Below are 13951 nucleotides of genomic sequence, written 5' to 3'. Positions count from 1 at the left end.
TATCTATCTCTCTTATTCTGAAATGCTCCCCCACCTCCACCACATTCCTTGACCTTCATCACTACACTTCATGATTTCCATTAAATAACTGATCTTAGAACATAAGTGAAAGTGCAAAATGAAAGGATTTATACTGTGTATGAAGTCCAAAGGATTGCAGATTACACAGACAAGTGATTGTACACTCATCAACTTCTGATGAAGTTGCTTTCCAGCTTTAAGTTCTCTCTCCCACTCCTTAGGATCCATCCAAAGCTGTCATCAGAGAATAACATAGAGAATAAGTTATTCACCATAAAGGCTACTTTCTGCTGGTTCTGAGGCTGCCTTTGGATGAGGAGAATGGTAACTATGAAGGATATCACCAATAAAGCAAGAAGGCCAATACTCCAGGGCTCCAAGTTAGCAATGAAATGAATCCCGTATGTAATGAGGACACTGAAGCCACAAATCAAGCAAGCTGTATGAAAAACAAAATTACAGAAATAGGTCACTTAATCTCTGTGTTGAAGAGGAAGTGACTTTTAAGTAGAGTGATAGCAGAGCTTCAACATGAACTGTTGTTATGAATATGTTTAATTAAATGAAAATGACCACAGATTAGATTGATTCATGAATGATAAAAGCATAGAATGACAAATGTATGACTGAAAGAGGGCATGTTATCAGTGGACTTTTAATTCTGTCTTTAATAAAATCCCACTGCAAATGTTAATGCATACATGAGTTTGGACAGCCAAATACTTACCTAAGAGGCCCACTAAGTAGTTAACTATGGTTGCAGTCCGCTCAGTTGGTAAACTGGATGGATTAATCAAAGCCTGAAGACGGAAGTGATTTTCCTCTATCATGTTTATCTGTGACTCACTTACTGCAGATGCTCTTTCAGCTGCAGCCAAAGCTGCTTTTTCTGGAGAGTATTTTGGTTCCTCATAGGTGGGTTGGTACCTATGCATAAAACAGAGTAATAACCATAAAGCACACTTCTAAATTTGAAGCAATATGAATCTAGGAAAGTTCTGAAGCACTAAATTATTTTCAGCAGACCTTTGGAATTTCCCAAGTTATAACTGCATTGCAACAACATTACTAGTCAGTGTCATATACAAAAATACTATGGCAATTCACTTTTTGGATTGGTTTGTTGGGAGATTGGGGTGTTTTTTTGCAGCTTTTTAAGCTACCTGAATGTACCAATAGCTCAGATAAATGAACAGTCCTGTACAGAAAGAAACAACAGGGTCTGGTAGTCAACAGCAAGGAAAGAGTGTAAGGGATCTTGTTTCTGACTTGCTTTCCATACTCTAAGAGGCTTCTAACTGGCACTAACTGAAAACTGGCATCTGCTTTGTTAGCTTTTAAATGTATTTTAAAAAATACTTACCATGAGCTCTTCTTAAATAGAATAGGCTTCTCTTTTAAAGTGTAAATTATTGCACAATGAATGTGAGCTGAATTTAAGCTGTTATACTTTTCAAAGTTAATGATTTAGACTTAAGTAATAAAGGCTGACTTTTTAAAATCAGAAGAGCAATACATAATAAAGTGATCTGTAGCTAGCAATATATAATTCTATAGCTTTACAAATATGACCAATACCAGAGTTTTGCTGAGAAGTATTTATCATCTCACATATAATTGCACTCTCTTCTAGGGCCACCACATCTTAAAACACTTGTCTGGTCATGTATTTCTGATTAGGATAATACAAAGCAACTATTAGAGCTTGTACATCCTGCGAGCCACCTGGAACGTCAACCCCTTTCACATATGGTCTCCAAAATGCAATATGCCTGATGTACAGTGTAGATTGCATTCATATACAAGTATCAGTCACTGTACTCAGGCTCATATTTAGTACCTTTGGGGCTAATGTTTGGACCAGTACTATTTCTGGAAAATAAAAGGTGTCTTGATTTCACCAGAAGCTTTAACCCGACTCACTGCTATACTTATGTAATATACCATTGTTTACTTAGAGGAGTCACTGCTTGTTAGAAACCATTTATATGCTTACAGCTACTGCCTATCTAACAAAAAACATGTCTTGTAAATATGACTTCTATTTTTTTATTGACAAACCCAAAAAACCCCCACAGTAGAATGCAAAGGATATTTTTATCTCACCTAAGAATGAGGACACAGATTGCCACAAGTGAATAAGCAAGAAGTGTGCCAATAGACATCATGTCCACTAAAGCCTTCAGGTCAAATAGAAATGCCATTACAGCTAAAAAGAAAAGAAATGGAAAACAATTCCAGGAGACTGACATAGAATTGTAGCATCATCTACACTGGGAAAGAAATTTAAGATCATCAAGTCTAAGCATAAGTGCCAAGATTAATATTAAAAATATATTAAGCTAAGATTTTAAAATCTGTCTACAACCTAACTTATTGTTTTACTGACAGCAATATGAGTGAAATCATGATAATCCTTAAAACCACATCTTTTAAGCTACTGGTATCATTTCAAACCTGATTCCCTACAGCTGGGAATCTCATTCATATAGACAGGCCCTGATGAGTCCTACAGTCATGCTGCATAATCAAATGCTTATGTCAGACTTATTTGGATGTAGGTATTTGCACACATATTGTTGAATTTGGGCCATATTAAAAATACATTTTTCCAGAATGAAGTTCAGATCCTGCAGTAGAGTCTCACCAAAGCTGAAAGGATGGATCCCACTGCCAAACTGAGGAAAAATCCCTGAGATGTAAAATTTCTGCTGAGCTGGTAAAGAGCTCTATGTGAAGAGGACTTTCAGGAGTTGTCTCAAATAAAACAGTTTTTTTTTTTTTTTTAGGATTTTTTTAATGGTTATCCTACTAAAAATAGTTTTCACTTCACCTTCAGGAACGACCAGTAACATCTCTCAGGAATTAATACTGTTATGACCACTGAACTCAGAGGCAGAAACTTCCATGGCAGTGGAAGTTATTCTAGAAGTCTAATGTTTCTAAAAGCTAATGCCATATTGATTTGGAGATTCTGGAATATTTTTTTTGTCTATGCTGTTTGCACACAGAAGCACATTATTCATAAAGAAATCAGGAGAAGCTATCAGTAAATGAAAGGCTAATTCCAATTGATTTGAAATACATGTGTTCAAAGAGCCTCTTAAAGTATTTGTATTTTATTAATATTTTTGAGATGCAGATTTTTTGAATCATCAGTAATCTCAACATCAACAGAAACTACTGAATGTAGTCTTCATACACTGTGTGTATATGCACACCCAAATTATTCTATATTCAAAATATTTGTATTTAATATTTATGGTATGCATTTGTTAATGTATTTGTAGACAACTGCATGAGTGCACAAACACATGGACACATACTCCTGTTACTTGATCCTAAAGGAGGAAGCAAAATGTGATTTTCTGAAAACAAGACTGATGGATTTCATAACTTTTATATAATCTGGGAGTCCCTTTTTCCAATTAAGACCATCCTTTTCTTTAATGAGAGTGGATGTTCCTAAATCCAAAAAGTAATTTGCAGTGTAGATTTTTGAATACCTCTAAGCTTTTCATGCTCTAAAGAGCAAAGCTGAGGAAGAACAGAACCTACTAAAACCTCATGAACAGTAGCTATATTTAATTTTTAATCCCAGCTTCAAAAGGCTGCTCTGTAGCCTAGATGTTCTTTAACTTTAGAAACAAGGTGAAAAATGCCTGCAAGTTTCTTCTTAGTAACTCTTCTATACCAAGAGAAAAAAAGGCAGAGTATCTCTTTTCCACCTCTCTTAGTTCTACTCCAAGAGACAACAGTAGGTACACTAATGGTGAAACTGGACTGACACCAAAACATTTTGCCATGTGCAGAGTCTGCCATGGTGATTACCACCTGTAAAAAGGTCAGTCATGTAGCAACACGTGACAGCTGCCTCAGCTGTAGTCTGGACTTGATAACTTTAATTAGGCACCTCATCTTAACATTTCTTACAGCTGTAAAATTATTCATGCTACAAATGCATAGCAAAGTCAGATAACATAAGCAGTCACATACATCCACAACTATTCTGTCAAAACTATTTATGACCACAAATTACCAAATACAGATTTAAAAAAAAATAGAAGAAATGCTGCTCCAGCAGTAGAGAAAGTTGTTTTTCCAGTGAGCTGTTGATGCACCAAATTCCTAAAGACTGTCTAGAAGTCCAATGTGAGCTGCTGCAGAGCTACAGGCAGGGCAGTGTACCTATACCAATCACTACCAGCTGGGTAATAGATTATTCTTTCTTCTCATCATTCCTGTGATTTCAAATAAAGATCTTGATTTCATCCCACAAAGGCGCACTTTCAAATTCTTATAGGAGAATATGTCAATAAGATAAATTCAAATAAAATAAAGTTGAAATAATAAAAGTAATGCTATGCCACCTATTTGTACTCTGACCAAAGAAAGGGAACTGATAATAATGCTTCATGTGGGAACTATCTGGACAATGACTGTGCCTTTCTGCATTATTATCAAGTATGCAATTGGAGCAGTTCCAGTCTTGTGGCATCTGAGGATGACTCTGACTATAAATAAAAATATTTTTGTCTCATTCCTGAACTTCTTATTTAAGATAAATTTTAGCCAAAGTTGTAAAAGTTCTAAAGGTATATATCTGATATTTGAATTAATTAAAAAACTTATTTATTTTCCTTTGAGCTAAATACTTCTAAAGCTTCCAGTTTTCCCGGGTGATTAGACATCCCACTAAAATGATGACGAAATTTGGGCAAAGCTATATGTACCTCTGCAAGAAGTATGAATCTAAGTGAAAGGGTTGTATGTTAAGAATTTACCTTAGGAGTTAACAATGGCTCCCAAAATACTGTTTTGGTAAAATATATGTAGGCACATATGTGTATACATATATGTGCAGGCACATAAGCTCCCAACACACACATGCCTCTCAACCACAACCTGGTAAGCCTATACAATAATTTTCTTTGGAAGACAATTGAAAAAATCCTTGTAGCTGACAAAAAAGTTGATCCTGCTGCAAATGCAATTTTTTTCTTATACCTCATTTGAAAAAAAAGTGAATTATTTTCCCCCCATTACAGATAGGATAAATATATTAGGTCTACATCAGACAAGGAAGCCCTGTCAGTAGAGCATCAGCCTAAGGGACTCAGATTAAGTAACAAGCTTATTCACCATATGGGGGTTAATATTAAAAAAAAAAAATTGAATTCTGTGGCATTAAGGCCATCACCACCACCATGATTGGCTTGATCTGGAGTTCTTACACCCGTTGATTACTCAGTAATTTTTTTCCCATTGTACATGCAAGGGAAGTTAACAAGTAGCCCTTTTCAAAAATATGAAGTACCATGCACGTGCATAGAGGGTTTAAATCTCAGTTTGAAGTAAAACGGCCTTTGAGAGCTTACCAGAGATGACCCCTGCTGTCAAGGTGGCAGAAACTGGTGCCTGCCTCTTATTCACTTTGGCAAGAAAACTAAAGAGTAAACCATCACGTGCCATGGCAAACAGAATTCGGGGCAAAGGGAACATAGAGCCGAGAAGACTAGAACAGAAAAATGTATAGTTCAAGTACAGATTATTCAAAGCACAATGCTTTCCTGGTAAACTCAACTACACAAAAAGAAAGTTTGGAGGAGTTAATGGGTTTAGGTATAGTTTTGCTTAGGCTCTGTGTTGCTGCTCTTAGGATTTAGTTTGGTCGACTGATGTTCTTGGTTTTGGGTTACTGTTTATTTTGACCCTAGGCTTTGAAAGCACTTGAATAAACCAACAAGTGAAAATCTGAGGTAGAAAAAATTTTACTGGTAGACTACTTTACCTAGCAACAAGCAGATTTGATCATTTCAGTCCAAAGCAAGTCAAAGCTGCACAACAGCGGTTTATTTCCATATATTCAACGTGTTTAGCAGTGCACCTTTCTTTACAAGGATCAGCTCTTAGTCTCACCTGCTACTGCACCAGACGATAGAGTAGCAACTAGTGGGGTCTTCGTTTTGGAATTGATTTGAGCTAGACATTTGAAAAGCAACCCATCCTTCGCCATAGCATAGATTACACGTGGTATTGGGAAAATGGATCCAAGAAGACTGAGTAAAAAGCAAACACATGCAACATGGCAAACACAATTCATGCAGAGTTGTATTCATGGATAAGATAAAAAATGTTAATTAATGGCATGTATAGAAACAAAATGTATGGTTGTAAGACAAAACCAGAAAGTCCCATAGCCCAAGGTATTACAGATCAGACACAAATAGGTTTTTTTAACTGCACAGTTGATTTATTATTATATTAATTTAGGTAATAAAATTGCTTCATCAGACAGAATCCAGATTAGCAAGATAACTCTCTTCCCATCACCATAGTTCTGGGGTATTAATGGACCAGGAACACGTTCCAGATCACACTAACTATGCAATTAAGCTTTAGTATTCCTGGAGAAAGTCTGTCAGTCAGCAGCAGCAAATAAATAAGCATAAGCAGCATCCCTTACATTCTATATTTCCACGTAAGCCTGCTGATTAAAGTAATCCAAAGTGAGCACCATACAAGAGTACTTGGGCAGATTAATTCTTTCGATTAAAGCACCTCTAGGCAAGCTGCATTAAGACTTTCTTTTGGAAGAAGTAAAGCTAATTAATTTAGATGTTATTAGAACACATAAAGCTTTTAAACTATTGATAACTTGAAGCTTTTAAACATACTTCTTAAATTAGGTGGTTTCTTTCCCTCAAAGAGAAATACTTTTAATTAAGAAAAAAAAGGCAAAATCATAGCCAGTATAACCTCTGCAGCAAGCACACAAGTTTTTGACCAGGTGAAGGGTTTGCTTTCTTACTTTAGAGAAGCAACTATATCACTTAAAGAAGGCACAGCTCTTACATGCCACAGGTGCTAGGTACATCCAGTAATCCTTGTGGGACATAAGTATTAAGGGTGGACAGGAGAGAAGTTTTATTGCAAACGAACTGATTTTGATGTATAACTGTACCTTCCACAAAGAAGGTACATTCCAAAAAATTCCAGAAGTTTTTTGTTGTTTCAGCTTTGTAAGGTTCATTTATCCTACCCTTCTTTATGTACATTTGCATACATAATGGCAGTATTAACAAACATCTTTACCTGGCAAACAAGTTCATGACATAGCACAGTAACAGGACACCAAAAGTAATTCATCCCAATGTCTTTTCTTCATTGTACCCCTAAACTGAGGAGCATGAAATAGTTTCTTTTGTTTTGTTCTAGACTAACATCAGTCAACAGATTGAAAGATTAATCTCTCCACAGGAGTACATATAATTCTTCAGAATACATTGGAAAAAGAGACTGACAGTTCAAATTTCTAAAAATTTCTTACCATCTCAGTTCACTTTGTTTTCCAGTATTAATTTCTTTATTCTGGTTTTTTGTATATAACTTCTACTATTTATCAATGTAAAGAAAAAAAAAAAAATCAATGAAACCCTCCAACCTGAGGGGACCATGACAAATATATAGAAAATAACAAAAATAATCCCAGGATGAACTGTGTAACTGTGACATTCCTCAGTCAGTCCTACATTTCTTTTAGTGTCCTTCTGGAACTACTTCATGTTTCTTATTCTCTCCTGCATCTAAATGTTCTTTTTCCTTAAAGCAATGCCCACAGTCAACAAACTCATATTCAGGCTAATGCCTGCAGGGTTATGTTGGAGTGCTGTTACTGTTGGTGCTTCCACAGGGAACTTGTTTTCCTTTGTGGAAAGGCAGCAAGTGCTCTTACCATTGAAGGTCATGGAAATTACTCCTTTCCTACATAAATTATGGTAAAATATTGGCATCAGCATTTTTCTATCCCTAAATTCAAGTATCAAGCAATTTTCTATTTTATTAAAGTGTTTGTATCATATTAAAATTGGGGTGTAATATATTTGAACACATACTAATATATATTGTGCCTTCCCTGATATTTTTAATCAAAATAATATGTTAAGGTACATTCACAATGGAGATTAAATTATAATATTTTCACAGCTATAGTCTACATCTCAAATACCCACACAGAAACCACAGGAAGGGATGATGTCAGAAGACAGACTGGCTGCTGGAGGAAAACAGAGACAGGCAATGAAGATGAGGAGTGGAGCTAGTTAATCATGTCTTCAATTTTGCCTGCAAATACACAGAGCCCATAAAGTTGCTGAGTCACTGGGAATGGACAGCAAAAAAAGGAAAAATGGGGGAGATTTACTTTGTCAGTTAATAAAGATAACTTGCAGGTCATATGTTTGAAAATACTTATACATTAAAAAAAAAATAGGTGTAATAAGCTTCTACCAAAGAGGTAGAGTTCAATAACAGTACAGTTTAGAAAAAAAGGAGCCCAAATTAACACAGCTACTGTCAACTAGACCTGCTTAAGTTTAATACTTGCTTATAATACTTATTGTTAATTCTTTGCATGGACTGAGCCTTCAAAGTGAACACACGAACATACATACAAATGTAACATATTATTAATCAGCTTCTCCCAACAGAATTAGTATTTCAATGTCTTTACCTTGTAGACAAAGCACAGAGGGATCCCACTGCTACAACGTATTTAGCAGGACCCCATCCAACATATTCAAATGCTACTGGCAGAGGACTTTTCTCATCTAGGAGATAGTATGGCATCATAAGTGTCAGTGCAGCTGAAACCAAGCAATAGGCCATGAAGCAGACGAGTAGGGACACCACAATTCCTATGGGTATGGCTTTCTGAGGATTCCTGACCTCTTCTCCTGAAAAAAGGAAAAGAAAATGCCCCACCAAAAATTTGTATTATTTTTCCCCTTCAGCTTTTAGAGACAACATCAAAGACAAATCACTTGTTAATCTAAGTCATGGGAATCAGATCTGTAATAGAAGTTTTAAAAACCTGAGTAAAATAAACTGAGACAGAACAGAACTCAGTATTTTGTTGTCAGAAATAGCGTTAAAATAGTGGTAAATTAAAAGCCATAAAATATATTTTATATGCAGAGTATTCCAAGCCCATAATTTTTAGTTATTTACCTACACTTTCAATGTACTCAATATACTCATTCCCTATCACGCATTGGGAAAGACACCTTTTATCAGAGAACTGTAAAAGTGAGCAGGTGATTAACATTATTTGAGCAGAAAAATATACTAAGCACTTTTCAGACTTAGAAAGCAGCAATCATTTCTTTAGAACTGGAATGAAATAAAATGAAGCTCCTCCTTCTTACCAGAAAGACAGCCACGTTCAGGAAAGAACTTAGACTCAATCTACATTGACTGAAAGAGCTTTGGAAGAAAGCAAAGTAAGAAGAGTAGACTGAGTATTATATTTTTTGTGGTTCTTTGGTTGTTTTTTTTTGCAAAAATATCCCGTTAAACATATATACACACACATATAAATACTATACCAGTTGTTGCAATGCAGTCAAATCCAACAAAAGCATAAAAACAGGTTGCAGCACCAGCCAATGTTCCTGTGAAACCATAAGGCATAAAGCCACCACTCCCATATATACTTGTCACGTTTTCATAGGATGAGCGGTTCCTATAAAGGACAAAAATACAGCAGAAAGATAATTTTTCCCCCCCTCATTATTGGTAGGATAAATACATGCACCCTCCTACCCTAAAACTCTAAAAAAAATGTTTAAATGTTCTCACCATAACAGAGGTCTGCTTTACAAAACTGCATGAGATGACATTTTTATGTCCAAGCTTGTAAGAAAGAGAAGAATAACAGCAAGAGGAAGAATGTCTGAATCAAGTAACTATCATCTTACTTACTTTGAAGTTTGTGATAAAACATATTCAAACACTAATAGTGTTTATTATAATAAAGCATGTGTAAGACGAAACTGCTTGGAATATGAGAAAGTAAATAGATTTTTAAAAATTACTCTGTTACTGCAGTAAAGTTTCTGAGATATTCTTCACTTTTCTTCCAGTTGTCAACTTCACCTTTCACAAAACCAGAAATAATAACGAAGACCAAGACCAAGATGTTAATAGCAGTGAAAATTCTATTCACCCATGCAGACTCTTTTACTCCAAAAGACAAAAGACCTGTAAAATAAAAATATTTTGTAGATGTGAATGGCCCATTAACTAATAAAATGGCATTTAAAGAAGGGATACATGTGAAAGTAGTGTGTGCATGTGTGTGTGCGTGTATATGTATATGCAAGTACTGTGAATAATACTAAAAAAAATCACCCACCAGACTTTAAAAAAAGCATTATCACAAACTTGCTAGACTCTTTAACAGCATGGAAATAGGCAAATATATTGGAAACCACAAAAGAGAAAGCTTCTTCTTTAAGTATTTAAAAGTATTTTTAGCAATGGCTACTTTTAACTTCTCAGAGATGCCAATCCATATCTCTGTTTTATGCCATGGAGTAAAAGTAGCTACAAGAATACTATACTTTGTAAAAACAGATTGGTAGAATATATTCCTTTCAGAAGAATTATCTGTTAGATTAAGAAAAGAAGCAGAATTATTAAATTAACAATATGACTGATTGACTCTACATTTTTCAGGGCACACCCATCAGAGTGTGCTTCCTAGTTCATTAATAGCAGCTTTAAAAGAATTGCACACCTCATGTTTGTAACACTGATGCACAGAGATTCTAGGAAAGAGTCAGATACAACATACACACACATAGCTTTAGATTACAGAGTAGGACATTTAAACAATCTGAAAGTTATTCCATCAGGATTCTACTTTATCATTAGATTTCAAACAATTTTAAGTGCTAGAGTGTTAGCAATTTAATGGAAAAGGCAGTAAGCAGATCAGGAAAAACTAAATACAATTGGAAAGTTTCCACAGATCCTTTGCACTCTAAGCATTTCCACTAATATCACATACATACTATCCCTCATTATTTAGAGATTAAGTCTGAAAATTTTAAGCCTCTCAAAATAATGTCCAAAAGGTTTCTGACTCCTTTAATGAGATATTTGCTATCTTATCAGAACACAGAAATTATGAGCTGCTCAGGTTTTCTTCATCAATGACATTTTTATTGAAATAGATGTATGCTTTCTTCAGCTCAGTTTTTCCCAAAAAGGCAGTGTCTCAATCAGCCTAATGCAGTGTGAATCATAGTTTGTGCATTTTTATAGTCCTTGCATTATCAAAAAAGCCAAACCAAAATAGAACAAAAAAACCCAAACTCCACACAAAAAATAAACCCAAAACCCTCCAAAATTAAACAAATAAAACCAAAAAAAAAAAAAAAAACACACAAAAAACCCGAACAAAACCAAAAAAACCCAAACCCCAGAGATTTCTGTGTACTCCTCCTCATGCTTAGCACATAACCTTTCCTGTGAAACATCACCTGCTACTCCTATGACTCAGCTTTACACTGCTCACAATCCAATTACTGTATCATGCTCAGCCTACACAGTCCCGAGCCATCCCCACTTCCCTCCTTTCAGCAGTGGGGAATTCCACCCAGTTCAGTCACTGAGGGTTTGGCTTCTGATCACAGACACCTGGAGAGGCAATTTGCAGCAAAAATAGGAAAGGAATGAAGCAAGAATGATGGTAGGGATGAAAAGACAGGATGCAAATGAAAACTCAGTAGCAGTGATGAACACCAGGGGAAACATTTCCCCTTTTTTCAAGAACCTCTAATTCTTATGTTCTGAAGCAGCAATGGCAATGGAGAAAACATGAAAGATGTCAGCATCTAAACTAGGACTGTATAGTTTGGTTTGTGAGTTTCAGTGCTCTGCTTTTCAGGGTGTTAATTTTTGTCTCCTTTATTTGGAAGAGGTAGAACTGAAAGGTCTGCTCCAGTTGTATTCCACATTCATTCCCAACCCTCCTGAGGACACAAGGGTCTGAAGTGGTCCTACAGGCAATTCTTAGCCACAAATGTGGCAGGATGCTGGACTAAACCAAGTCAACTCCCAGATCTTCCTAAGTATAGGAAGCTATTATTTTATGTACAGAGACCTAATAAATCTTCACATGCACTGGTCATTCATTCTAGCAGCAGGTAGAACAGAAATGTTTCCCTGTGCCAGAAAATCCCACTCAGAACAAGAGAACAGGTTATATACATATAACTTATTTTCACTTTCCAGAGAAGAAAAGCTTCTGCTTTGGCTTAATCCAAAGAGAGACTGAACATGACAAATATATGAGATATGGGTAAGACCTCTACTGAATACTGGAGTGCTTCTAGTATTGCCTGAAAACAAACTGCACACTTTAGAATACACTTCCTGCTTCCTTCACTCCCAGAGGCAGTAGGAACATTTCTATATGGTAAATAATTGCTAAACACAAACATGGAAATAAGTTGAAGTATTTTTGAGCTTTCTGATCCCTCAAATAGGAGGTAGCTAGTGTCAGGGTTTGTGATTTAAAAGCATGATACATGAGTAAAGACAAAAATAGCACTTAGAATAGTAGACAGGAGAGGTTTACTCAGGTTTCAAACTGGTCTGTTGGTCCATATAAGTACCTCGGGGTGCCCTTTAGGTCAACAAACTCTAGGATAAACAACTGGACACTTAAAAAGGGCAACTTTATTTTATACCAAAAAAGTGAACAATTTAGGTTGAAAAACCCCCTTACCAATGCTCACTACATGCATGATATATAATTTAAGGAGACCACATCACCAAACTACAGAGCTTAACCTCCAGGCCACTCCAGAGGCATTTACTGGTGACAGAGCCATGAAAACACTGAGAACTCTGTAATTTTCCTGTTACCATAAACCTCTAGAATGGGTTTCATTGAAAAAAGTACGAACAAGTGATTAGTTCATACCTCAGTTTCAAGAGAAGAGGGTGTATATGAAAATTTGGTTATATACATGTAATTCACAGAGCCATTGTGCCAGTACAAAATATGGCACTGAACTTCCTTAAGGTATTTCCAGTGCAAAACCCTACAATTTAGCACTTTTAACTGTAAAATATCACAACCACCATAAATTAAGCCATATATTTTCTTACCTGATAAAAGTAATATAAGGAGTACAGCAAAGAAGTCAGGATACTCTGCTAGCCCAGAGTAATTCATTTTGAAGTAGGCACTGAAGAAATGACCAATCCGTTTTCCAAGAAGTTCATCAAAGGTGCCACTCCAGGCTCTTGCTACACTTGATGTACCTTCATAAAACATATGCATGTTTAGGCTTTTTCAGTGGGATACAGCTACTTCTACTAAAAGGAAACAAAACTAAGTCTGTTGCTACTTGTATTTTAAAAAGCAGAGCCTGTGATGTTTGTTTTGCTGAAGAATTTGAATGTTTAAGAATTTTGCTTGTTAAATGGTAAAAAGTTTTCCTAGAACCAAAATTTACAAATTTTTTTTCCTTGTTTATTCCCAAATATTGATAAAATGACAGAAATTATTTCTTTGTCATTTATGCCTGATCCTGGATGAAGCTTATTTCAAGCTATTTCTAATTTCCATGACAGATGTGAAATAATAAAAAGTAACATAAGAAAGCACTTTAAGAAAGAACATAAAGGAAAGTTTGCCCACCTGTAAGTAAAGCAAAAACAATTAACTAGCAAGACATATGGCACGAGAGTCTGTATTTAAAATTAAACACTCCTGTGGCAAAGAGTGCACGGCCAAATACAATCTTATTTGTATAACTCTCCTCTCAGGAAATACATTTTAATACAATACTGGGGAACATCAGTTTTGTTATGATTTGAACAACCATCCTGTAGGTACACATCTAAAGCTAGTTCATACACAATATAATGGAACTTCAGAACACATTTCTCCAGAAGAAATAATTCTGAAATCCAAAAATGTTATCTCTGCTGAAGCACTGAAATAGATGTTTGACTATGTGCCACATAAGTATTTATTTTATTCAACTCTCGTCAACTTTGTGTTTTATGGGATTACCTGATAGGACGGCAATTAATTAGCACAATGTAGCAAGTTAGTACTTTAACATCA

General features: G+C 35.6%; 1 protein-coding gene across 7 annotated transcripts in view; it reads right to left on the bottom strand.

Moving 5' to 3' along the window:
* SLC7A2 (solute carrier family 7 member 2) overlaps positions 1-13951 on the bottom strand; it is a 53305-nt gene that overhangs the window by 5702 nt on the left and 33652 nt on the right. For 6 of the 7 annotated variants that reach the window (XM_063155966.1, XM_063155969.1, XM_063155972.1 and 3 more), the window contains 8 exons: positions 12985-13140; positions 9897-10062; positions 9408-9544; positions 8534-8756; positions 5941-6080; positions 2128-2230; positions 749-948; positions 294-460 (listed from right to left, as the gene is read on the bottom strand). In XM_063155966.1, the coding sequence (XP_063012036.1) occupies positions 294-460; positions 749-948; positions 2128-2230; positions 5941-6080; positions 8534-8756; positions 9408-9544; positions 9897-10062; positions 12985-13140 (1292 nt within the window). Of the gene's footprint in view, positions 1-293; positions 461-748; positions 949-2127; positions 2231-5399; positions 5537-5940; positions 6081-8533; positions 8757-9407; positions 9545-9896; positions 10063-12984; positions 13141-13951 lie in introns of all 7 variants that reach the window. The other variant, XM_063155967.1, reaches the window with a different exon arrangement.

The sequence above is a fragment of the Melospiza melodia genome, chromosome 5, assembly GCF_035770615.1.
Source record: "Melospiza melodia melodia isolate bMelMel2 chromosome 5, bMelMel2.pri, whole genome shotgun sequence".
Taxonomy (NCBI): domain Eukaryota; kingdom Metazoa; phylum Chordata; class Aves; order Passeriformes; family Passerellidae; genus Melospiza; species Melospiza melodia.
This window is presented reverse-complemented; position numbering and strand designations above follow the sequence as displayed.